A 24,990-nucleotide genomic window follows, 5' to 3' on the forward strand; every position below is an offset into this window, starting at 1 on the left:
TTAGTGGAGTACAGAAAGTGCAGGGTAGAGCTTAAGAAGGCAATTAGGAGAGCAAAGAGGGGATATGAGAAAGCTCTGCCTGCTAAAAGTAGGGAAAATCCCAAGATATTCTATGAGTATATCAATGGGAAGAGGATAACCAGGGAAAGAGTAGGGCCCATAAGGGACCAAGGGGACAATCTATGGGTGGAGCCAGAGGACATCGGTAGAGTGTTGAATGAATACTTCACATCCGTCTTCACCCAAGAGAATGAGGGTGAAGGTATCGAACTCTGGGAGAGAGACTGCGAGGTTCTTGAGCAAATTGATATAGGGAGTGACAAGGTATTGGAGGTGTTGGCAGGCTTAGTAGTGGACAAATCTCCAGGTCCAGATGATTTGTGTCCCATACTGCTGAGGGAGGCAAGGGAGGAGATCGCAGGGGCTCTGACCCAAATTTTGAATTCCTCTCTGGCCACAGGGGAGGTGCCAGAGGACTGGAGAACAGCTAATGTGGTTCCGCTATTTAAGAAGGGTTGTAGAGATAAGCCAGGGAACTACAGACCAGTGAGTCTCGTCAGTGGTAGGGAAACTATTGGAGAAAATTCTGAAGGTGAGAATCTGTCTCCACTTGGAGAGGCAAGGTTTGATCAGGGATAGTCGGCATGGCTTTGTCAGAGGGAGGTCATGCCTAACAAATTTGATTGAATTTTTTGAGGAGGTGACCAGCTGTGTAGATGAGGGTAGTGCAGTTGATGTAGTTTATATGGATTTCAGCAAAGCCTTTGACAAGGTCCCACATGGGAGACTTATAAAGAAGGCAAATGCACATGGGATACATGTGCATTTGCATGGGTAATTTGATGAGCTGGATTCAAAATTGGCTTAGTTGTAGGAGACAGAGGGTGATGACAGAAGGATGCTTTAGTGACTGGAAGCCAGTGTCCAGTGGCGTACCACAGGGATCTGTGCTGGGTCCCCTATTATTCGTCATTTATATAAACGACATAGATGTGCGGGGGAGGATTAGTAAGTTTGCGGATGACACAAAGATTGGCCGGGTGGTTAATAGTGAGGCTGAGTGTCTTGGGCTACAGGAAGATATGGATGGGATGGTCAAATGGGCAGATAAGTGGCAGATGGAATTTAACCCTGAAAAGTGAGAGGTGATACACTTTGGAAGGAGTAATTTGACAAGGAAGTATTCAATGAATGATATGACACTAAGAAGTTCTGAGGAACAAAGGGACCTTGGCGTGTGTGTCCATAGATCTCTGAAGGTGGAGGGGCATGTTAGTGGGGTGGTGAAAAAGGCAAATGGGACACTTGCCTTTATCAATAGAGGCATAGATTACAAAAGTAGGGAGGTCATGTTGGAGTTGCATTGAACCTTGGTGAGGCCACAGCTGGAGTACTGTGTGTAGTTCTGGTCGCCATATTATAGGAAGGATGTGATTACACTGGAGGGGGCGCAGAGGAGATTCACCAGGATGTTGCCTGGGATGAAACATTTAAGTTATGAAGAGAGGTTGGATAGACTTGGGTTGTTTTCGTTGGAGCAGAGAAGAATGAGGGGGCGACCTGATCGAGGTCTACAAGATTATGAGGGGCATGGACAGGGTTGATAGGGAGCAGCTGTTCCCCTTAGTTGAAGGGTCAGTCACAAGGGGGCATAAGTTCAAGGTGAGGGGCAGGAGGTTTAGGGGGGACGTGAGGAAAAACTTTTTTACCCAAAGGGTGGTGACAGTCTAAAATGCACCGCCTGGGAGGATGGTGGAGGCGGGTTGCCTCATATCCTTTAAAATGTACCTGGATGAGCACTTGGCACATCATAACATTCAGGGCTATGGACCAAGTGCTGGTAAATGGGATTAGGTAGGTAGGCCAGGTGTTTCTCATGTGTCGGTGCAGACTCGATGGGCCGAAGGGCTTCTTTTGCATTGAGAGATTCTGTGATTCTGTAATCACTCCCAGGTCACCTTCACCGGGCCACAATAACCCATAGACTTTAACAGACAGCAGGAAAAGCACATTTTATCTTACAAATTCAAAACGAGGTCCCTTTCAATTTGTTCCTTCGCAGACACAGTGGTAGGGTTTACAAGCTGCTTAGATATTACATGTTTCTAAGTTCCACATAGAAAATTCTTTTGTATATACCTAGCCTTACAATAAGAATTTGCATTCAAAGGGATCACCAGGTCCTTTCATAGTACCAATTTTATTAGTAATATAAACATATTGCTTGGTGTCTCCTAGCTAGATGCAAGAATTCACCCCCTGTCTTTGAATAGTTTATTCAACAAAATGCAAATGCACCCTTCACCTTACTGTTTACATCTCAAAACTACTATACATCAAAGCACCCAGACTAGCTGGCTTTAATCCAATTAAAACACACACACTCTCACCCACACCCGCACCCACAGACACAGACCATACTACAAGCCCAATGTAAAATAATTTCCAATAACGGTATATACATTAACATCTGTTCATGACAGGACCTGGGTTCGAATCTCACCATGGCAGATGGTGAAATTTGAATCCAACAAAAATCTAGAATTAAAAGTCTGAATACCATGAAACCATTGCTGATTGTTGTAAAAACTCATCTGGTTCACTAATGTCCTTTAGGGAAGCGAATTTGCCGTCCTTAACTAGTCTGGCCTACATGTGACTCCAGTCCTACAGCAATGTGGTTAACTTTTAAATGCCCTTTAAACAAGGGTAATTAGGGATGGGCAATAAATGCTAGCCTAGCCAACGACGCCCACATCCCATGAACAAATAAAAAAAAATTAAAATATTACTTAAAACACATACCTGTGTAATTAAGAAATGTATAACTTTTAGTTGTCGGTGGTACCAGCATTTAATAAGCACAGTAAATTGTAGTATACATAAGAATTATTCTAAGTTAATTAAGAAAGTAATTAAATTAACTAAATAACATAAGTAGCAATGGCAGGAAAGTGTTATGTTGCAGCTGTGGAATGTGGGTATTTTGGATACCAAGGCGGTCCAGGACAAACACATCTGCAGAAAGTGTAAGCAGCTAGAGGAATTCCAGATCAGGATTATTGATCTGGAAGCTGAACTAAACATTACGCAACATTTGGGAGGGGGAGAAATACCTGGACACTTTGTTCCTGAAGACAGTCACATGTCTTAGATTAGGGTCGTCTATTGTGTTCAGCCGTGCGGGACAGGAGGATGTGACTGTGGGTGAGGCAGGTAAAGGGACCGAGCAGACGGGTAGAGGAGCCTCATCCTAAAACAGGTTTGAGGTGATCAAAACCTTTGTGGACAAAAGTGAGGCCTACAAGGTGGATGCGCAGGCTGTCCATGGCACCATAGTACAAGAAGCCGTTCAAGCAGGGAGCAAACAGGAATCGGTGAGAGTGTTGTGAAGGGGATGGACATTGTTCTCTGAAGCCAAGAGTTAGAGTCCAGAAGGCTGTATTGTGTGCCCAGTGCCAGGGTTCTGGACATCTGCTCAGGGCTGGAGAGGAACTTGCAGTGGGGCGGGGAGGATCCAGTTATCGTAGTCCATGTAGGTACCGACGACAGGCAGGACAAGGAAAGAGGTTCTGCATAGCCAGTATGAGAAGCTAAGAGCCAAATTAAGAAGCAAACCTCAAAGGTAATAACCTCTGGATTATTACCTGAGCCACGTGTAAGTTGGCATAGGGCAAATAAGATTTCGAGAGATGAATGCGTGGCTTAAAGACTGGTGTAGGAGAAGTGGGTTCAGGTTTGTGGGGCACTGGCACCAGTACTTGGGGAAAGTGGGGCCTGTACCATTGGGATGGTCCACACAGGAACCATGCTGGGACGAGTGTTCTTGCAAGTCACATAACTAGAGAAGTAGAAAGGGTTTTAAACCAAATAATGGGGGCAAAGGATCAAATGTGGGAAGATGTGGTATATCAAAGAGTAGAGACAAGGTAAGAGAGGAAGATATTAATATGGGAAATGATAAACAGACTATGACAGGAAGGGACAGAGTACAAATCTGAGTGAACCAACAGATAAGGCTAGGGGTTACAGCAATAATAAAAGGACAAAACTTAAGGCTCTGTATCTGAATACACATAGCATTCGAATCAAAACAGATGAACTGATAGTGCAAATAGAGAAAAATAGGTATGATCTAAAATAAAGACAGAAAATGCTGGAAAAACTCAGCAGGTCTGGCAGCATCTGCAGAAAGAAACGGAGTTAACGTTTCAAGTCCATATGACTCTTCAGAGTATATTTTAATATCCATACAGAGACATGGCTGCAAGATGCCATAGATTGGTACCTGAATATTGAAGGACTTTTTAAAAAGGACAGAAAGTTAGAAAAAGATGGAGGTGTAGCTCTGCTAACTAAAAATGACATTAGCACAATAGAGAGAGAGATGATTTAAGTTCAGGAAACCAGGATATAGAAGTGGTTTGGGTAGAGATGAGGAATGATAAAGACAAGAAGTCGCTTGTGGGAGTGGTGTATAGGCCCCTAACAGTAATCACATCGTAGGACGGCGTATCAAAGAAAAAATAGTGGGAGCTTGTCAGAGAGGTATGGCAATTACCATGGGGGATTTTAACCTACATATGCACTGGAACAACCAGATAGGCAAAGATAGCGTAGATGACAAATTCATAGAATGTTTTTGGGATAATGAATTTCTTTGATCAGTATGTTGTGGAACCAACCAGGGAGCAGGCTAACCTAGACCTGACATTGTGCAACGAGCTAGGATTAATTAATGATCTCATAGTGAAACTCTTTCGAGTTATCAACAGTCACAGATTGCAACTCTTTCGAGTACAATCACAGTTCTTGGTTTCCGGGAGTGGGACATGAACCCACAACCCTCTGATTCAAAGGCGAGGGTGCTATGAATTGAGCCACAGCTGACACCCCATGATCTCATAGTGAAGGTGGCCCTAGATAGCAGAGATCATAATATGATCGAATTTACATTCAGTTTGATGGAGAGAAGAGTGGGTCTGAGACTAGTATTTTAAACTTAAATGAGGGCAATTATGAAAGTAGAGCTAGCGAAAGTGAGCTGGCAATCTAGGTTAAGGGATAGATCAATAGAGATGAGTGGCCAACATTCGAGGGGATATTTCAGAATACACAGAATAGATACATTCCAATGAGAGAGAGAAATTCCAAGGGGAAGATCCACCATCCGTGGCTGACTAAAACAGTTAAAGATAGTATCAAACTTGAAGAAAAAGCGTATAACTGTGCAAAGATGAGTGGCAGGTCAGAAGATTGGACAAAATGTAAACAAACAGCAAAGAATGACTAAAAGATTAATGAGGGAAAAATTAGAGTATGAGAGAAAGCTAGCTAAAAATGTAAAGACAGATAGTAAGAGTTTCTACAGGCCTTTAAAAAAGAAGAGTTAACGAAGGGAACATTGGAGCTATAGAAAGTGAGTCTGGGAAGTTAGTAATGGAAAATAAGGAGTTGGCAGATGAGTTGAATAGGTATTTTGCATCGGTCTTCACTATGGAGGATTCAAGTAACATCCCAGAAATAGCTGTAAATCAGGAATTGGAAGGGAGGGAGGAACTCAAGATTAGAATCACCATGGTACTGGTACTTGTCAACCCACAGTTCCAATAATTTGCTCAGTCCCTGGGTCCTGATGGGTTTCATCCTAGGGTCTTAAAAGAAGTGGCTTGTGAGTAGTTGATGTGTTGGTTCTAATTTTCTAAAATTCCCTAGATTTGGGGAAGGTTCTATTAGATTAGATAATAGCTAATGCAACTCCTGTCTCCCTCCCACTTTTAAAGAAAGAAAGCAGGAAACTATAGGCCATTTAGCTTAATATGTCATAGGGGAAAATGTTAGAAGCCATTATCAAAGACATTATAACAGGGCACTTAGATAAATTCAAGGTAATCAGGCAGAGTCAACAAGGTTTTGTGAAAGGGAAATCATGTTTAATTTATTGGAGTCCTTTGAAGAAGTAACCAATGCTGTGGATAAAGGGGAACCGATGGATGTACTGTACTTAGACTTTCAGAAGGCATTTGATAAGGTCCCTCATCAAAGGTTATTGCAGAAAATAATAGCTCATGGTGTTGGGGCGGGGGGGGTGTTAACATATTGGCATGGATAGATTGGCTAGCTGATGGGAAACAGTAGGCATAAATAGGCCATTTTCTGGTTGGATGTGACAAGTGGTGTGCCACAGGGATCAGTGCTGGTGCCTCAACTCTTTACAACTTGCATAAATGATTTGGATGAACAGACCAATGATATGGTTGCTAAATTTGCCGATGACACAAAAATAGGTCGGAACGTAAGTTGTGAAAGGGACATGAGGCTACAAAAGGATATAGGTAGATTAGGTGAGCAGGCAGAGATCTGGCAAATGGAGTATACTGGGAAAATGTGAAGTTGTCCATTTTGGCAGAACGAATAAAAAGAGGCATATTATCTAGACGGTGAGAGGATGCTTAGGGATCTGGGTGTCCTAGTGCATGAATCGCAAAAGGTTAGTATGCAGGTGCAGCAAATAATTAGGAAACACAATAGAATGTTATAATTTATTGCAAAGGAAATTGAATACAAGAGTAGGGAGGTTATGCTTCAGGTATACAGGGCATTGGTGAGACCACATCTGCAGTAATGTGTACATTATTGATCTCCTTATTTGAGGAAAGATGTAAATACATTAGAAGCGGTTCAGAGATGGTTTGCCAGATTAATACCAGGAATGGGTGGGCTGTCGTATGAGGAAAGACTGGGCAGGCTAAGCTTATATCCGCTGGAGTTTGGAAGAGTAAGAGGCGACTTGATTGAAACATAGAAGATCCTGCAGGGTCTTGACAGGGTAGATGTGGAAAGGATTTTTCCTCTTGTGGGAAAATCTAGAACTTGGAGTCACTGTTTCAAAATAAGGGGTCGCTCGTTTAGGACCGACATGAGGAAAACACTTTTCTGAGGTAGAGGGACTTTGGAACCCTCAAAGAGACAGAAATTCAAAAAAGAAACCGGTTCGGACCTTTGTGGAATTTGCCAGAGAGCAGGAAATGCTGTTTGATAAATGGTATTGTTTGATAAAGGTTGAACAAGACTTTGAGAACGGTCGGGAAGTGGTCCTGGTGGGAGAAGTCAAAATTAGTATCCCCTTGGAAGCAAGGTCCCATGGAAGAACATAAAGTTCATAAACTAAAGCATGCTACAGTAGTGGCAAATGACTAAGAATTGACTCAAGCATATTAGTAGCAGGCTCCTGTTTAAAACTTCACAGAGAAATTGGAGAGATAAGAAGTTTGCTAATGAAAAGAAATCTGGTTCTAGTAAGGAAGTGGGCCAGAGTAAAGAGGCATGTTCCTCAGAGTAGTAGAAGAGAATACCTGGAGGATGAGTCTAGTTCAAGGGGATCAACATGCTAACAAGCCTGTAGCATTTATACAGTTGCACAGTGTGCCTCCAGGAAATAATGTCCTAGCAAATAAATCTTATGACAAGTAGGTGGTTTCTTCTAGGTTTACCAAGAGTGAATCAGGGTGAAGGAATTATACTAGTTTTCTGTTTGAGGGTGACGTGTTCACACTTATCGGGTGAGGCAGCCAAGCCAATTGTTAGCCTCCAAGATACCAGGGCAGCACAGCCACTGATGTTAGCAAGTGACATTCAAAACTTAAATGATAATTAGTTAAGTTGTTAATCTACTAATAGTTGTCTTCCATAGTTCTATCGATGTAGGGTTGCTTTGCTTGTTTCAAGTGTTGTGGTGACAAAGAAAATAAGTGAACGTGGTACTCTTTATCAGACTGGATCCAGGTGAAGTGTCTTTGCATAAGAAGTTAACATTTGTTTCCAGGTACTAATAGGTCTTTTTTTTTAAATTAGATTTCCAATCTGTTGAATTGGCTTTTCTTGTCTTTCATGTTTTACTGTATTTGGTTTCATACTGTACATGAAGTGTATGCCATGTGCTTTGAATAGTTGTTCAGATATCCACCTGGTGATCCTGAAGTGTAGGTTGTCTTTTACAGGATATTCAGGGAATTCATTTTTTTAAACTTTCTAGGTTCCTGCCTCTGTTTAAAGAGAATCAATGCTATTTCTGTAAAAATTCATCTATTTCATTCATTTTTTTTTCTTTGTCTCAACAGGGAGCAGCCCTGGAGTTGGATAATATTTATATCAAGTGGATGCTTGGGATTCTGGCTGTAGTTCTGGTTGGTGTATTCGTGGTCCATAAGTTTTACAAATCTTAGTACAAGGATCTCTGCTGGAGCAGGCCTCTAGCCTTGGACTATAAAAACAGATTCTTTTAGTGACAATTTACATCTATATAATTGTGAAAACTTGCTACTGATCATGAATAGGAGATACTTAGCCAGAAATTCCAACTGCTGTCCGTCAAATTGCCAAATGCAACAGTAATCATTTGATATGAAAGAATATTGAGTCTCAGCTGGCCCATTTTGTGTAGGTCAGTTTTAAGTTCAGCTACAGTTCTCCATTTTGTATCCATATACCTTGCTTTAAAGGCCACACTGGCAAAACTGAAGACCCCTGGTTCTCATCTCCTCTTCTGAATCTTGTTCCTGTAGGAACAGCATTTATATGCTGAGTCATGGAGCTATGGCCAGCAAGTGGAATACCTTGTATGTTTAAAAAAATTGTAGAATGCAATGAATGGAAATTTTAGCCGTGGCCTAGTTAGTAACTAGAAGGCAAATTGCTCCATTCACCTTTGTATGTAAAAGAGATTTGTTTTAGCAGAGCAGTTTGTTCCTTGCTTAACACTTGGAAATCGTCTTTGTGGCTCCCACTAAGAGCACTTGCATACTGTTCTCTTCAAAATACACTCCTCACTGTAATGCACTTTCTATGACTCCTATCCTAATGAGCTGCATATTGTATATGAACAGTAACACTGGAGGAGACTACCCCATAGCATACACAGCAGAAACTAAATTCCAATTTCAAAAATGACTAGAAATGCAGCTATGGCAAAACTAGGAGTCTGTTTATCATGGAATTGTGTTTATAAATGGTTGTGGCATCACAGAAATGCATGTGTCCAGCGATATTTGTAATCAGTGAGTTGTTTGTAATCTGGTTTAAAAATCACATAGTATTTGGGAATAGTAACAGCCTGAATTTGATGAATTGTGCTGCTGAGACTAAAGTTTAAGTGTCCCTAAAGGTTTTGTATGTAAATTTGGGGCTCTCAGGTTAAATTCTAAGTAAATTAAAAAGAACACCTTAGCCTGTTTTATGTACATTTGAGACTTTCTGATTACAGACATTGTTATCATGTAATGGTAGAAATACAACCTGTGGGCTCTGAATAGTTGACAATGTAATAATTTTCCATTGCTAACACTTGGTTCGTCCTTGTCTTTCTGGTACTTTAACATCGGGGGCTTATCACATAAAAAGCACTAGTGCATGGGGAAGCCAGCCTGAAGTTTGGGATGGGGTGGGGGGAGGAATACTGCATAGCAATGTGCAGGTTGAAATGATCATAGTTTGTGCAACTACTCATTGCAGGTGAAACTGATATGCAAAACTTAAGAGCAGTTTCATCTGCACTGAGGAACAAAATCTATCATTATTGGGTGTGGGAGTGAGAGAAAAAGCAATTTGGAATGGAGAAATTCCAAGGGATAGAAATGAGCTGGACCTAAAAGAATGAGGGCTGGTTGGTGGCAGAATAAAAATGAGTATATAAATAAAGTTGAATTAATTTTATTGCAATTGACTTTAAAAATAATGAAAATTATGCCCTTGGAAATCTACTTGGCAATTATCCTGTTGGACACCATGGGACTATTATTAAGCAAGTTGCCGAGATCCCACGGTTCTCAGCTAATAATGAGGAACTCATTTGCTTACCGAGTTTAGAATTTGGCTGAAGAGTTTATGTTGGGTTATCTGTAGCTTAACTCACTGAGCGGTGCTAATTTTTTTTATAATTAGCAATTTTGTGACAAATCCTGCATCTTCAAACGGTAGGTTTAATACCCTAACGTTTCTTTAATTACTTGAAAAGAGACCTTGATGGGTAATCGGAGGAGGACAGTCTATGGCTTAATCTTTGAATAAAAGTGTAGACTGTCCAGCTTTTCTAATGTTGTGGGACAGTAAAATTTAATGGCGTGATGCATGGTGTCAGCTGCTGCTTATCTGCCTTTGAGAGATCCATTTGGCCCTCCCTGCTTAGCCACTTCAACATTGAGAGAGACAGGCTTCCCCAAAATCTGCAAGTCTCCACAGTCGAAACCCAAAAATGCAATCTTCCTGACAGCCTCCCCAGCTTCCAAGACAATTACCACCACCCCTCCACCCCCTTAAGTACTGTTTGCAGGAGAGAGCTATGCACCCTCGGAATCTCACCACCCCAGGACCTTCCTCCAACCCTCTTGGTTGGTAGTTTGGCTCCATCGATTGGCTTCAAGCTCCAGGAACATCACCTTCATTGGGGTGAGATAGCAGGTTGGGTTGACCACCTGTGGTCCTGACCCTTTCTTGGACATGATGCACCTCTTCTCCTACAAATGAAAAGGGACATTACAATGAATATGCTGTGCTACAATCATAACTTCAAATGTGTGGCCAACATGTACTTTGAGGGTCATCGTTTATGAATGCTGCTTGCCAACTATCAGCTGCTGCAATTCCATTCCCCCCTTACCCCACCCCACCCCACCCCATAAAACTTGCAGAGTGGCATGCCTGCATCCCAAATTCGAGCCAATTCACACCATTGCACCCTTCGATATAGGCCCAGCTCCAAAATCGTCTCACACTCTCACTGTGGCAACTCGAGGTCATTGAGCCTTTTATGGTGCTGTAGCCAAATACTTGGGATGACCACCATGGCTGCTGCCGTTTGCTGCGACCTCCATCCAGGCTGCCTTTGTCTGGCTGGGCAGTCTCCTCTGTCTTTCAGCATGAGGACCTCCCACCTATTTCTCACAACGTGAAGGAGTACTTGCAGGGAGTCGTCATCAAACTGCTGGGCCATCCTGGGTCTGGACCCCTGACCAGCTGGAGGATTCATTCTGTCCTCCATCAATGAAGAGATGAGAGTTAAAGGGCTGATATTGAGTCTTTTCACAAACACTTGCTATTAATAAAAGGAATAGGTCAGCTGTGTTCAAATGTCCTTTCCTCTCTGGCAAGGGTCCTGAATGACTCACTATCAGCACAATAGTCATCCACATTTCAGTCCAAGCTCCTATCTGTAGGTGCTGCAATATTTCAATTGGTTTAACAGTCTTGTGACAACTTCAGCATCAAATGATAATTCTTGGTGCAGCTGCCACAGTTCCGTGCCAGGGTTGCCTTTAAATGGGTGCCATGACCAACTTTGGATCACGGCCTGCCCCTTTAGCGCCCAGATGTCCCACCTTTCTATTCCTGATTTGGCGGGCTGCCTGCTGTTGCTCTCTGTTGTTGGCCAGCTTCCCACCGGGCGGCCATTAATGGCCACAAGATGTGCATTATCTGTCAAAGGCGGGGGAGAAGTTTGCAGCCCATGCACTTCTGGGTTGGACTCCCACTCACCCCCAAGCAGTGTAAAATTCAGCCTGTGAAGCACCGCTTGAGCTGCAATGCGGACAGATATCCTATTCGATGAAATCTGCCTCATATAAACACATACAAGTTAGGAGCAGTAGGTCACTCGGCCCCCCCAGCCTGCTCTGCCATTCAATAAGATCATGGCTGATCTGAATGTAACCTCAACCCCACATTCCTGATAACCCGATAACCTTTCACCCCGTTGTTAAGAATCTACCTACCTCTGCCTTAAAAATATTCGAAGATTCTGCTTCCATTGCCTTTTGAGGAAGAGAGTTTCAAAGGCTCTGCACCCTCAGAAAAAGTTTCTCATCATCTCCTATCTTAAATGAGCGACCCCTTATCTATAGTGATTCCTAGTTCTAGATTCTCTCACAAGAGGAAACATCCTCTCCACATCCACCCTGTCAAGACCCCTCAGGATCTTTAAAGTTTTCTATGAAGTTGCCTCTTACTCTTCTAAATTCCAGTGGATACAAGCCTAACCTGTCCAGCCTTTCCTCATAAGACAACCCGCCCATTCCTGAGATTAGTAAACTTTCTCTGAACTGCTAATGCATTGACATCTTTCTTTACATAAGGAGACCAGTACTGTACACAGTACTCTAGATGTGGTCACACCAGTGCCCTGTATAACTGAAGCATAACCTCCCTACTTTTGTAATCAATTCCCCTCACAATAAATGATAATATTCTATTAGCTTTCCTAATTACCTGCTGTACCTGCATACTAATCTTTTGTGATTCATGCACTAGGACACCCAGATCCCTCTGAATCTCAGAGCTCTGTAATCTTTCACCATTTAGATAATAAACTTATTTTTTATTCTTCCTGCCAAAATGAACAATTTCACTTACGCCCACATTATACTCCCATTCGCCAGATTTTTGCCCACTCACTTATCTATCTGTCACTTTGTAGCCTCCTTACGTCCTCTTCACAATTTACTTTCCTACCTATCTTTGTGTCGTCAGCAAATTTAGCAACCATTCCTTCTGTCCCTTCATCCAAGTCATTTATATAAATTGTAAAAAGTTGAGGCCCCAGCGCTGATCCCTGTGGCACACCACTCGGCACATCCTGCCAACCAGAAAAAGGCCCATTTATGCAAACTCTCTGCTTCCTGTTAGCTAGCCAATCTTCTATCCATGCTAATATATTACACCCTACACCATGAGCTTTTATTTTCTGCAATAACCTTTGATGTGGCACTTTATCAAATGCTTTCTGGAAATCTAAATACATATATCCACCCGTTATCTATCGCACATGTGACTCCTTCAAAGAACTCCAATTGAGGTAATTGTTCTTCAGTCACCTGTCAAGGAATCTTTTCAAGTGATTTGAAAATACAGATTTCTCCAAAAATAGTTAATTTTTAAAAATTGCAATGATCTGACATTTCATCCAGTTTTCGCTTGTGCTGCAAGTAGATACTGTGACCTCTGATATAGCTCTAGTTATAGATTGAATGGTTTGGGAATCAAACCTTTGACATCTTGCTCTAGGTGCAAAGTTCTGCTTTTCTCTGTGGAAATTTTTTTTAATTAAAACATATTTTGACAAGATGAAGCAGTGATGGCTCTGTTTAATAGCCACACTACCTATTGTTGAAAAGCAAGTTGGTAATGCTTAGTTTCTCATTTTACACTTAGCAAGTGATAGCCTCCTGACTTATCTGTTTGGGTTTGGGGGGTGGGAAGCCAGATAGCTTCTGCTCCTTGCATTGTCTTAGTAATAAAAAGAATCTGTAGGCGTGCTGCAAAACTGTACAGACTGGAAGGCCCAGGTTCTGTCTCTGGTCTGATGGTTTGTGCTGGATTAGTTGACATTGGGTATAATGCTAAGCCCTATCCAGCATATTCATGCTCTCTCTGTCTTTCTTGGACTCAGTCTCCCACAGATGTATGCACATATACACCCAGATCCCTCTGCTTCTACACCCCCTTTCGAGTTGTACTTTTTATTTTATATTGTCTCTCAATGTTCTATCAAAATGAATCACTTCATATTTCTCTGCATTGAAGTTCATGTGCCACCTGTCTGCTCATTCCAACAACTTGTCTGTGTCCTTTTGAAGTTCTACACTATCCTTCTCAGTTCAGAATGCTTCCAAGTTTTGTATAATCAACAAACTCTGAAATTGTGCCCTGTCATTAATATTTATCAGGAAAAGCAAGGGTCCCAACACTGACCGCTGGAGAACTCCACTACAAACTTTCCACCAGCACAGAAAAACATCCATTAACCACTACTTTGTTTCCTGACACTCAATCAATTCCGTATCCATGTTGCTACTATCCCTTTTATTCCATGAACTATAACTTTGCCGCACTGTATCGAATGTCTTTTGGAGGTCCATGTACATGACATCAACAATATTGCCCTTATCAACCCTTTCTGTTACCTCTTACTTTTGCTTCCTTTACTAATTACTTTAAATCTGCACCCTCTTGTTCTCGATCCCTTCACGAATAGGAACAGTTTCTTCCTATCTATTCTGTCCAGATTACTCATGATTTTGAATGCTTCGATCAAATCTCCTCTAGGCTGCCTTTTCTTTGAGAAAAACGGTTCTAACTTCTCCACTTTATCTTCATAACTGAAGTTCCTCATCCCTGGAACAATTTTCATGAATCTTTTCTGCACCTCTCCAATGTCTTCATATCCTACCTAAAGTGCAAAACAAAAACTCCAAGTTAGTTAAACACTATTTTCCCTTAAGAAATCATAGCTGGCTTTCCTTAATTAACTCCCATTTGTTCACATCACTATCAATTTTTTCCCATAAGAACATAACAAATAGGAACAGAAGTAGACCATTCGGCCCCTCAAGCTTGCTCCACCATTCAATAAGATCATGGCTGATCATCTTGTGTTTCGATTTCCACATTCCCATCTAACCCCAATAACCTTAGGTTCTTGTTAGGCAAGGAAATCAATCTACCTCTGCCTTAAAAATATTCAATGACCCTGCCTCCACCACCAAGAGTTCCAAAGTCGCACAACCCTCCCGAGAAAAAATTTCTCCTCATCTCTGTCCTAAAAGGACGAACCTTAATTTTAAATCAATGCCCCCTAGTTCTGGACCATGATCTTATTGAATGGCTTACTCTTGCTCCTATTTCTTATGTTCTTACCCACAAGAGGAAACATCCTTTTCATGTCCACCTTGTCAAGGCCATTCAGGATCTTGTATACTTCAATCAAATCACCCCTCGTTCTTCTAAACTCCAGTGGAAACAAGCCCAGTCTGTCCAACCTTTCCTTATAAGATAACCCACTCATTCCAGGTATCAATCTCGTAAACCTCCTTTGAACCGCCTCCAATGCACTTACATCCTTCCTTAAATAAGGAGAATAAAACTACACACAGTATTTGAGGTGCGGCCTCACCAATTCTCTGTATAACTGAAGCATAACATCCTTACTTTTATGTTCAATCCCTCTCGTAATAAAGGATAGCATTCCATCAGCCTTAAACACTTGCTGTACCTGCATACTAACTTTCTGACTCATGGACTAGAACACCTAGATCCCTCTGCACCTCCGAATTATGCAGCCATTCTCCACTTAAGTAATACTCTGCTTTTTTGTTCTTCCTGCCAAAATGAACAACTTCACATTTTCCCACATTAAACTCCATTTGCCAGATCTTTGCCCACTCACTGAACCTATCAATATCCATCTGCAACCTCATCATGTCCTATTCACAATGTACTTTCCTACCTATCTTTCTGTTATCTGCAAATTAACTACCATGTCTTCACTTCCCTCATCTAAGTCATTGATGTAAATCATAAAAAGTTGAGGCCCCAGTACAGAACCCTGTGGGACTCCACTCAACGCATCCTGCCAATCCGAAAAAGACCCATTTATGCATACTTTGCTTTCTGCCGGCCAGCCAACCTTCTATACATGCTAATATGTAACCCCTACACCATGTGCTTTTATTTTCCGTAATAATCTTTGATATGGCACCTTATCAAATGCCTTCTGGAAATCCAAGTGCAGTACATCTACAGGCTCCCCTTTATCCACTGTGCATGTTACTCCTTCAAGAAACTCCAATAAATTGGCTAACCATGATTTTCCTTTCACAAAAAAATGCTGACTCTTCCTGATTGCCTTGAGTTCTTCTAAGTGTTCAGCTATAACCTTCTTAATGATCAATTCTAATAACTTCCCCACGACAAACGTCAAGCTAACTAGCCTATAATTTCCTGTTTTCTGCCTCCCTTCTTGAATAGAGGGGTTATATTTGCTACTTTCCAATCTGATGGAACCAGCTCCATTAATTTGTTCAGTACCGTTTCCCTCGTGATTTCAGTTTCACCAAGTTCCTTTCTCCTGTTTACTGCTGATTTGCAGCTATTGCTGGAATGATTTTTGTATCCCCTGTGGTGAACACAGAAGCAAAATATTAGTTCATCTCTTCCGCCATTTCCTTATTATCTACTATTAATTTCCCACTGTCACTCTAGAGGACCAACACTCACTTTACTTACTCTTTTCCTTTTTAAATACCTATAGAAACTCTTGCTATCTGTTTTTGCATTTCTAGCTAGCTTCATCTCATACTCTAATTTCTTTCTCCCGATTAACCTTTTAGTCATTCTCTGCAGTTCTTTATATTCTGTTCAATCATCTGTCCTGCCACTCATCTTTGTGAAGTTGTATGCTTTTTCCTTAAGCCTGATGCTTTCCTTAACAACTTTAGTAAACCACGGATGTTGGACCCTCCCCTTAGAATTTTTCTTGATAGTAGGAATGTACTTATTCTGGATGCTCTGAAATATCCCCTTAAATGCCTGCCACTGCTTCTTTATTGATCTATCTTCTAGCCTAGTTTCCCAGTTCACTTCAGCTAGCTCAGCTTTCATGCCCACATAGTAGCCCTTATTTAAGTTCAAGGTACTAGTCTTAAACCCATTCTTCTCCCTTTCAAACTGGATGTAAAATTCAATCATATTGTGGTCGCTTCTACCGAGGGGTGCCTTTACTCTGAGGTCATTAATTAATCCTGTCATGTTACACAATACCAAGTCTAATATAACCTGCTCTCTGGTTGGTTCCAGAACATGCTGCTCTAAGAAACTATCTCGAAAGCATTCTAAGAACCCCTCATCCAGGCTATTACTGCCAATTTAATTTTTCTAGCTCATAGTCATAGAATTATAGAGTTATACAGCACAGAAACAGGCTCTTCAGCCCATCATGTCCGTGCTGGCCGTCAAGCACCTGTTCATTCTAATCCCATTTTTGAGCACTTGGCTCGTAGCCCTGTATGCTATGGCATTTCAAGTGCTCGTCTAACTACTTCTTAAAAGTTGTGAGCGTTCCTGCCTCTACCACTCCCTCCCTCAGGCAGTGTCTTCCAGATTCCAACCACCCTCTGGGTGAAAACATTTTTCCTCGAATCCCCTCTAAGCCTCCTGCCCCTTACCTTAAATCAATGCCCCCTGGTTATTGACACCTCCACTAAGGGGAAAAATTCCTTCCTATTTACCCTATCTATGCCCCTCATAATTTTGAATACCTCTATCAAGTCCCCCCTCAGCAATTTCAGCTCTAAGGAAAACAACCTTAGCTTATCCAGTCTCTCTTTATAGCTGAGGTACTCCAGCCCAGGCAACATTCTGGCCTGTATTTGCTGGGTTTATCATTACACCCTTTTTAACAAGCATGTAACATTTGTAATTCTTCTGTTCTCTGGGACCACCCCTGAGTCTAAGGCAGACTGAAAAATTATGGCCAGTGCCTGTGCAATTTCCACTCTCACTTCCCTCGGCATCTTTGGATGCACTTCATCAGGTCCCGGTGCCTCATTTAAGTACAAATAATCTATCCAATACCATCACCCTTTCAATTTTAAATCCATCTAGTGTCTGCATTACCTATTTGCCCATGGCCTGAGTAGCATCTTCTTCCTTGGTAAAGACGGATTAAAGTATTCATTTTATACCTCAGCTATGCCCTCTACCTCCATGTGAAAATTCCTTTTGGTTCCTAATCAGCCCTATAAATCCTTTTACCACCGTTTTACTATTTATATGCCTGTAGAAGACTTTGGGATTCCCCTTGATGTTAGGTGCCAGTGTCTCTTCATACTCCTTTGCTTCTCTTACTTGCTTCTTCACCTTTCCTATATTCAGCTTGGTTTTCAATTGCGTTTTCTATCAGACACCTGTCATAAGCACACTTAATTTCTATCTCCTTTGTTATCCATGGAGTTCTGGATTTGTTTGTCCTACCTTTCCATTTCAAGGGAATATATCTTGACTGTGTCTGAGCTGTCTCTTCTTTGAAGGTAGCCCTTTATTCAGCTACTGTTTTTCCTGCCAGCTTCGACTCCAATTTATTCAGCCCAGATGCGTTCTTATCCTATTGAAGTTGACTTTCCCCCAGTTAATTTTTATTACCCTAGATTATTCATTGTCCTTTTCCATAGCTTAAAACTTATGATGTTATCTTACTAACAATTGATCTTCTTAGCCCACCTCATTCCAAGAACCAGGTCTAGCAGTGCCTCCTTCCTCATTGGACTGGAAACATATGACTAAAGAAAATTTTCCTGACACACTCTCTGAACTCTTCCCTCTCTCAGCCCCACATTACAACTATCCAAGTCTATATTTGGATAATTCAGGCCCCCCATTGTGAGTATTCTACTTTCTGCACCCCTCTGTAAATTCCTTGCAAATTTGTTCCTCTACATCTTTCCACTAGTTATGAACAAGGAGCAGGAGTAGGCTGTTCAGCCCCTCGAGCCTATTCCGATATTTAATAAGATCATGACTGATCTGATAGTAACCTGAAATCTGCATCCCATCTACCACTGATAACCTATCACCCCCTTGCTTACCAAAAATCTATCCACCTCTGCTTTAAAAATATTCAAAGACTCTGTTTCCATCACCTTTTCAGGAAGAGAGTTCCAAAGACTCTCAACCCTCTGAGTGAAAAAAATTGGTGGCCTAGAGACAATAGCAAGCAATATAGTTGTACCTTTTTTTGTTCCATAGCTCTAGCCAAATAGATTATGTCCTTGACTGCTCTGGGACATCCTCTTTCTCCAGCAATGCTCTCCTTAATACTGCCACCTCCCCGCTTTTCTTCCTTTCCTATCTTTTTCTGAACACCTTGTATCCAGGGATATTTAACACGCAGTCCTGCCCTTCTTTGAGACAGGTCTCTGTTATAGCCGCAGCATCACATTTCCACGTGACAATCTGCGCCTGTAACTTGCCAATCTTATTTACCACACTCTTCATTCACATACGTGCACAGTAACCGTGATTTAGATTCTATTACTTTCTCCTTTACTCTGACCCCACCTATTAACTTACTATTCTGTACTCAAGTGCTGCCTATCTTTCCCAGTATTCTGTGCATCTTGGTATTCCTCTGATATTATTTCCTGGTTCCCATAACCCTGCTGAGTTAGTTTAAACCCTCCCCAACAACACTAGCAAAAGGAACTCCATCCCAGCTCTGGGCAGGTGCAACCAGTCTGGCCTGTACAGGTCGTATCAACAATATGAGGCACCTTTTGGTAGACACAATGAAAGTAAACCTCAGACTTGGTGAGCTTTTCTTCACCTGAGCAAAGTTCTGGTTATTTTTATTGGGTCACATGGAATGTGCCCTTGGCTACATATTTCAGTACTGCAGTTTAGATTTTATGAATGGAGTGTGATGTCCTTTATATTGTCAGCATACACTTAAGCTTAATTTCACCAGAGTGAAGAAGAAACACATTCATGCAGTAGGGCCATAGTCTTTAAATGATCAGGAAAAGTGTGTTTGGGACTTGCCTGCTTTCCTAATGAATTGTGTGGTGCAGCACAGTATTTCAGTTTTACTGAAGAATTATGTTCTCTGTTCCATATTGCCTTAATGATGCATTAATTTAAACATGGCATACATTAGAATTTATTACCATGAAACAGACTGTGAAGTGAGGTGAAAGTGTCATTCCAAATGCGGTAGATGTAATAGTTAAGCCTTCTGTATCTCTGGCTCCCTCAGTGGGTCCGAGTTTCAGCATTTGAATGTCTGAATAACACTGGAAAGCCACAGGTCAAATTACGAGGTTGATTTTTTTGCTGAATTAACCTGTCTCCGGCAGGGCAGTAACAGGATTTACAATGGGGCTTTCAGCCTTTTGGGTTGACAGTTATCAGATGCACCTGCATGTCAGGGCTGGATGGAGCTTGCCTGTGATGCAGACTCCAAAGCCTTCACCCAGTTTCACCCAACCCAGAGCAGTCCGATAGCTTGCTAACAACTGCTATCAGGAGTAACGGCCACTGGGTTGGCTGTCTACTGCACAGTGGCCAGTGTGCGTAAGATCATCCATGGCAATAAATTAAGGAGAAGGCTGAAAATTAGTGAAGGAACGAAAAATCCCATCTGAGAATTTTGATAGAACAAGCTTAATTGGGAACTCGGCTCTTTTTGGATACAGTATTCCACAATTGTTGAGGTTCTTAGTCTCTGTCTCAGATGCCACTCTGTGCCCCATGAAAGGATTTTCTTATTTGTATGTATATAATGCAGAGAATGACTGTTTAAAATGTTCGGAAGACAATTCAGTCAACATTCATGTGAGCCAAGGTATACATTTTGTAGTGAGAGCACCTAGCATTTTAGATCTAAGTAAAGAAAATGGGATTGATATAACACCTCCAGAATTAAAAAATGCAATGTTAGCTTTTTAAAAATGGTTTAGACTATATATTTCTATTTTTTTCCATGAGTATTCTGGACTTGAACTTTTTTGTCTACAACATAAAGACCAACTTCAAATGCACTGCCATGTTCTTCTATCAAGGACTTTGCAAGTGACAATGAATAGTAACTATCATGGACTTTTACATGCAGACAGAGTTGGTTTTTAAGCAATGTAGGCCAGATTTAAAAATCTAGGTTTTACCAAGAGAAAAGGATTATAGAATTTGGTTTGGTGCTAAATTATATTAATCAGCTTTTCAGGAACTTTTTGAAAATTATTTTATCAGGTTCACTGGACCAAAGGCTTCCCTAGTAGATTGGCGAAGGTAATGGCATCAACTTTTCTTGGATCTTTTGCCTTTTTAATTCCATCATTGCATATCTTTCATATCCCCCTCGTTCTCATTCTTTTCTGGAGGGCTCTGAACAAATAGTAAATCATTGATTTACTTTTTTCTTTTGTTGTTTATTGGCAAGTACAGTTTTCCCTTTTAATAATGCAGAAACACTTATCCCTGGCAATGAAAATGTGCTTAAAAATTTGCTTCAGGCTTCTGTCAGTGGTGTACAAAAGCACCATTTGAAGACATAATGAGAAAGGCCCGTATAAGCTTTTGTCTGTTTCTTTTCATGAAGTGTTTCCAACAGTGTGGTGTAATTTAAATCTAGTTTTCCTTTTCAAAGTTCTTAAGACTTTTGCTGAAATTATGCTTGTGGTGCATCAAGCTTTACTTGCAGTGCACACAGTTGGGGTAGGGGGCAATCCTACCCTTCATTACCCAAAACAAAATGAAGTGCAGATTGATTTTTGTATCGTATTTCTGCAGTGATCTTTGTGGGCACGACTAAGATTCAGACAAAAATTATCTCTTAAGAGAAAATTAAGCTTTAGTGATTGTGGTCAGTTTTTCCCAGTGCTGGAGGATTGAAAGTTCTGGAGAGATTCAACTTTACACTCATCCTTGTTCCATTTTTTTTTTTGCTTATGCAGATAACTGAAATCTGGTTACTATATGTGTTGGTGGCATTGTGTACAATATTAACCAAAGTGACAATTGTTAGTGGCCCTCGTGTGCTGACAATTGCTTAGTAACCTAACTTCCCATTAGTTGCAGGAAAAGTTTATTTCAGTTTTATTAAAAACATCTGCCTTTATTTTGCACAAATACAACTAATATCATGGAATGCCATGTTACAATGCAGCACTATTTGTATATGAGAGTGCTAACCAATGTGTAGTTGTGAAAACCTCCAGCTTTGTATTTTAGATTTTGCTGCTTGGGTGTGAGTGGAAGTGCCTTATCAATGTGTCATTCTTACCCTCCAGGTTAATTTCAACCTTTGAAACTCATTTAAAATATATAAACTTAAGATGTGATACTACACACTCCCAAAAAAGGATATTCCCTCAATCTAATGTGAAATAAAACTTGGATCAACTGTGATGCCTTATGGCTACTTGTTGCTCTGTGTTGTGTTGGAGAAGATGCAAATGACAGTTGTGTTTTTCCAGGGAAATAAAGCCATGCATCTAAAAAAAAAACGTGTGTTTTTATTTAATCTTGGAAAATAACCTTTCACATTGTCTTTTGACTGACTGATAATCCTTTCCTGAAGTATGATGCATAGACATAATATGCTGTATGCAAACCCCCAGCCCAATCACCAGTACCACCTGTGCCTTCAGGCATTTCAGCAGAACCAATAACAGTACAGATCTGTTAAGATTTCCTACCTTTGCCTGGCCACTTGTAAATTTACTGTAACAGAAATGAATGAAGCAATTACACTGAAAAATTACATTTGAGATTAATTGACTTAACAATACATGCCATTCCTCAGGCTGAATCTTGTGGAGGTGACTGGGCTGGGTGGAGAGCCAGCAAGAGACCCACATTGCCTCCTTTTGGGGGAAGGCCCTCTAGGGCAGTGCAGGGCCTTTCCGCAGGATCAGGAGCTGCCAACAAATCAGTTCTTTTGCTCAGCAATGCTACCAGGGAGGCAGTGGCTGCTACAGGAAAGACATCCAACAGAGGCCCAGGATCGCTGAGCAACAGGTAAGTAATGGCAGGAGGGTTTTCACGGGGTGGGGCTCATAGGGTAGGTTAGTGTAGCGGGGTGGCCAACAGCCCCACCCCTGGGTTGGGAGGCAACAAGCAGCTAAACAGGTTTACTTTTGCAGGTTGCATGGTGACAGGCCTACCCTGCCCGCAGTCAGGTTAATAGCAGCAGTAGAATTGAGGCCTTTAAGTGGTCATTAATTGTCCACTTAAGGGCCTCAGTTGCCGACGGGACTGGAAGGTTGACTGCAGGCCTTCCTGCCCTGGATTTAATTGGGGTGGAGGCAGGAAGACAGCAGAGTGCTTGCCTAACACCCTCCTGTTTGATTTTATGCCCTCCCTGCTTCCAAATACACCACTGGAGAAGATTCCACCCATCTTGTTTGACTAATCGGAAGCTTCATTTGTAAAGCCTTACAGTTCTTTTACATTTTTTGATGGACCACATGCAATCTCAAATTACATTAAGATAATCCAGCCATTAAAGGTGATAATGTTTTCTTTTTTTATAAAAGAACATTGGGCTGTGTCCTGTTCGTGACAATATTGAACACAAACTTGATGGATGCACTAATCCATTAGTACCACACAAGTAGTATCACAAGTGCTCTTGGTTTCAATTCCTTATTCTCTTGATGGTCCATCATGGCTTGGAAGTTCTGTGATGGGTATCTGGTACCTTTATCATATCTTGATAATTTATTAATCCCAGTATCTTGGCATGTCTGACTTGAATAAGAGTTGTGACAACAAGCTGGCTGTAGCAGTGAACATCTGAGATTAGATAGGGAGAATGTTATAGCTATTGCTGGTCTTGCATGAGCTGTCAGTATTTAACATCTAAAACATCACTATGCTTACACGATTTGCTACGGTCTACGTTAAACTTTTATTTTGGGGGTGGGCTGTGAAAAGATGGGGATAGAGGAGCAGGTTTTGATTTCTGCAGGGAGTATTTTTCTCCCATTGCCTATAGTTTTTGTACCCAATTGCACACAGCATAGTCTAGGCCTTTATCAGGGATTAGTGCTGATTTCTGATTTCCGTGGAGACTTGGCTAAGGCTTTACCCACACCGTACCTCATAATCCCCCGCATCAGGAAGTAGCAATCCACTATATGAAGCATTTTTCAGTTGGTTGAAAACCTAAGAAACACAAAGATAATGAGTTGGATTTTCCAAAATTACATTTTGGTAGCAATTTCTTGATTTCACAACTAAAGCCCTTCTACAAAAACGGGATTATTTTTAACATGCATTCCTTTATCTTTGCATCTTATCACTTGCGTGGTCTCTGCTCTCTTACAGAATTATCTGAAACTTGAAGTGTGTCAAATGTTATCTGCCTTCTGAAACAAATATTTTCATATTTGGATTAATAGTTGAAGGGGAGAAAATTGGAAGGCAATGGAGAAAGAGCGTAGTGAGACTAATTGAAAGAGCTAGTCAAAGAACTACCAGAGACACAATGAGCTGAATAGTCTTCACTGCTGTAGGTTTCTGATTTACTGGTACCTGCTAAAGTGCTATCAATCCACAGTAGATCTCAAGACTTTAAGGGAATTTTAAGTCAGTAAGAGTTGATGAGGTTTTGTTATGCAGAAAAATGTAATTGTAGTGAAAAGTACTAATTGCACATTGTGCAAATACTCCACCCACTTCACAAATAAAAGCAAAGAAAAAGATTCAACCTTTCAGCCTTGCCTCTATTTATGGTGTTGTGCTGTTATAACCTCATGAAATTGACTGACTGGTATCAAGGAACCCTAGCAAAACTGGAGTCGGTGGGAATCGGGGAAAACTCTCCGCTGGTTGGAGTCATACCTAGCACAAAGGAAGATAGTTGTGGTTGGAGGTCAGTCAGGACATCACCGCAGGAGTTCCTCAGGGTAGTGTCCTAGACCCAACCATCTTCAGCTGCTTTATCAACAACCTTCCTTCCATCATAAGGCCAAAAGTGGGGATGTTTGCTGATGATTGCACAATGTTCAGCACCATTCGAGACTCCTCAGATACTGAAGCAGCCCATGTCCAAATGCAGCAAGACCTGGACAGTATCCAGGCTTGGGCTGACAAGTGGCAAGTAACATTCGTACCATCTCAACAAGAGAGAATCCAACCATCGCCTGTTGATCTTCATTGGCATTACCATCACTGAATCCCCCACTATCAACATCCTGGGGGTTACCATTGACCAGAAACTGAACTGAACTAGCCATATAAATACTGTGGCTACAAGAGCAGGTCAGAGGCTAGGAATCGTGCAACGAGTAACTCACCTCACTCCCGAAAGCTTGTCCACCATCTACAAGGCACAAGTCAGTAGTGAGATGGAATACTCCCCACTTGCCTGGATGAGTGCAGCTCCCACAACACTGAAGAAGCTGGACACCATCCAGGACAAAGCAGCCTGCTTGATTGGCACCACATCCACAAACGTTCACTCCCTTCACCACCGGTGCACAGTAGCAGCAGTGTGTATCATCTACAAGATGCACTGCAGGAATTCACCAAGTCTCCTTAGACAACACCTTCCAAACCCACGACCATTACCACCTAGAAGTATATGGGTGGCAGATAGATGGGAACACCACCACCTGGAGCTTCCCCTCCAAGTAACTCACCGTCCTGACTTGGAAATATATAGCT

At 41.5% G+C, this 24,990-nt stretch overlaps 2 protein-coding genes across 2 annotated transcripts in view; both read left to right on the forward strand.

The window, feature by feature from the left end:
• The window catches only part of LOC144683585 (bcl-2 homologous antagonist/killer-like), a 49,004-nt gene extending 36,031 nt beyond the window's left edge, over positions 1–12,973 (forward strand). Inside the window, exon 6 of the mRNA XM_078546754.1 lies at positions 8,121–12,973. Within this exon, the coding sequence (XP_078402880.1) occupies positions 8,121–8,225 (105 nt within the window). The 3' untranslated portion in view covers positions 8,226–12,973. The remainder of the gene's footprint in view (positions 1–8,120) is intronic.
• Positions 1–24,990, forward strand: part of LOC144683586 (translocator protein-like) — a 91,288-nt gene that overhangs the window by 5,285 nt on the left and 61,013 nt on the right. The window lies entirely within an intron of this gene.

Source organism: Cetorhinus maximus, chromosome 8, assembly GCF_964194155.1.
Source record: "Cetorhinus maximus chromosome 8, sCetMax3.hap1.1, whole genome shotgun sequence".
Taxonomy (NCBI): Eukaryota; Metazoa; Chordata; class Chondrichthyes; order Lamniformes; family Cetorhinidae; genus Cetorhinus; species Cetorhinus maximus.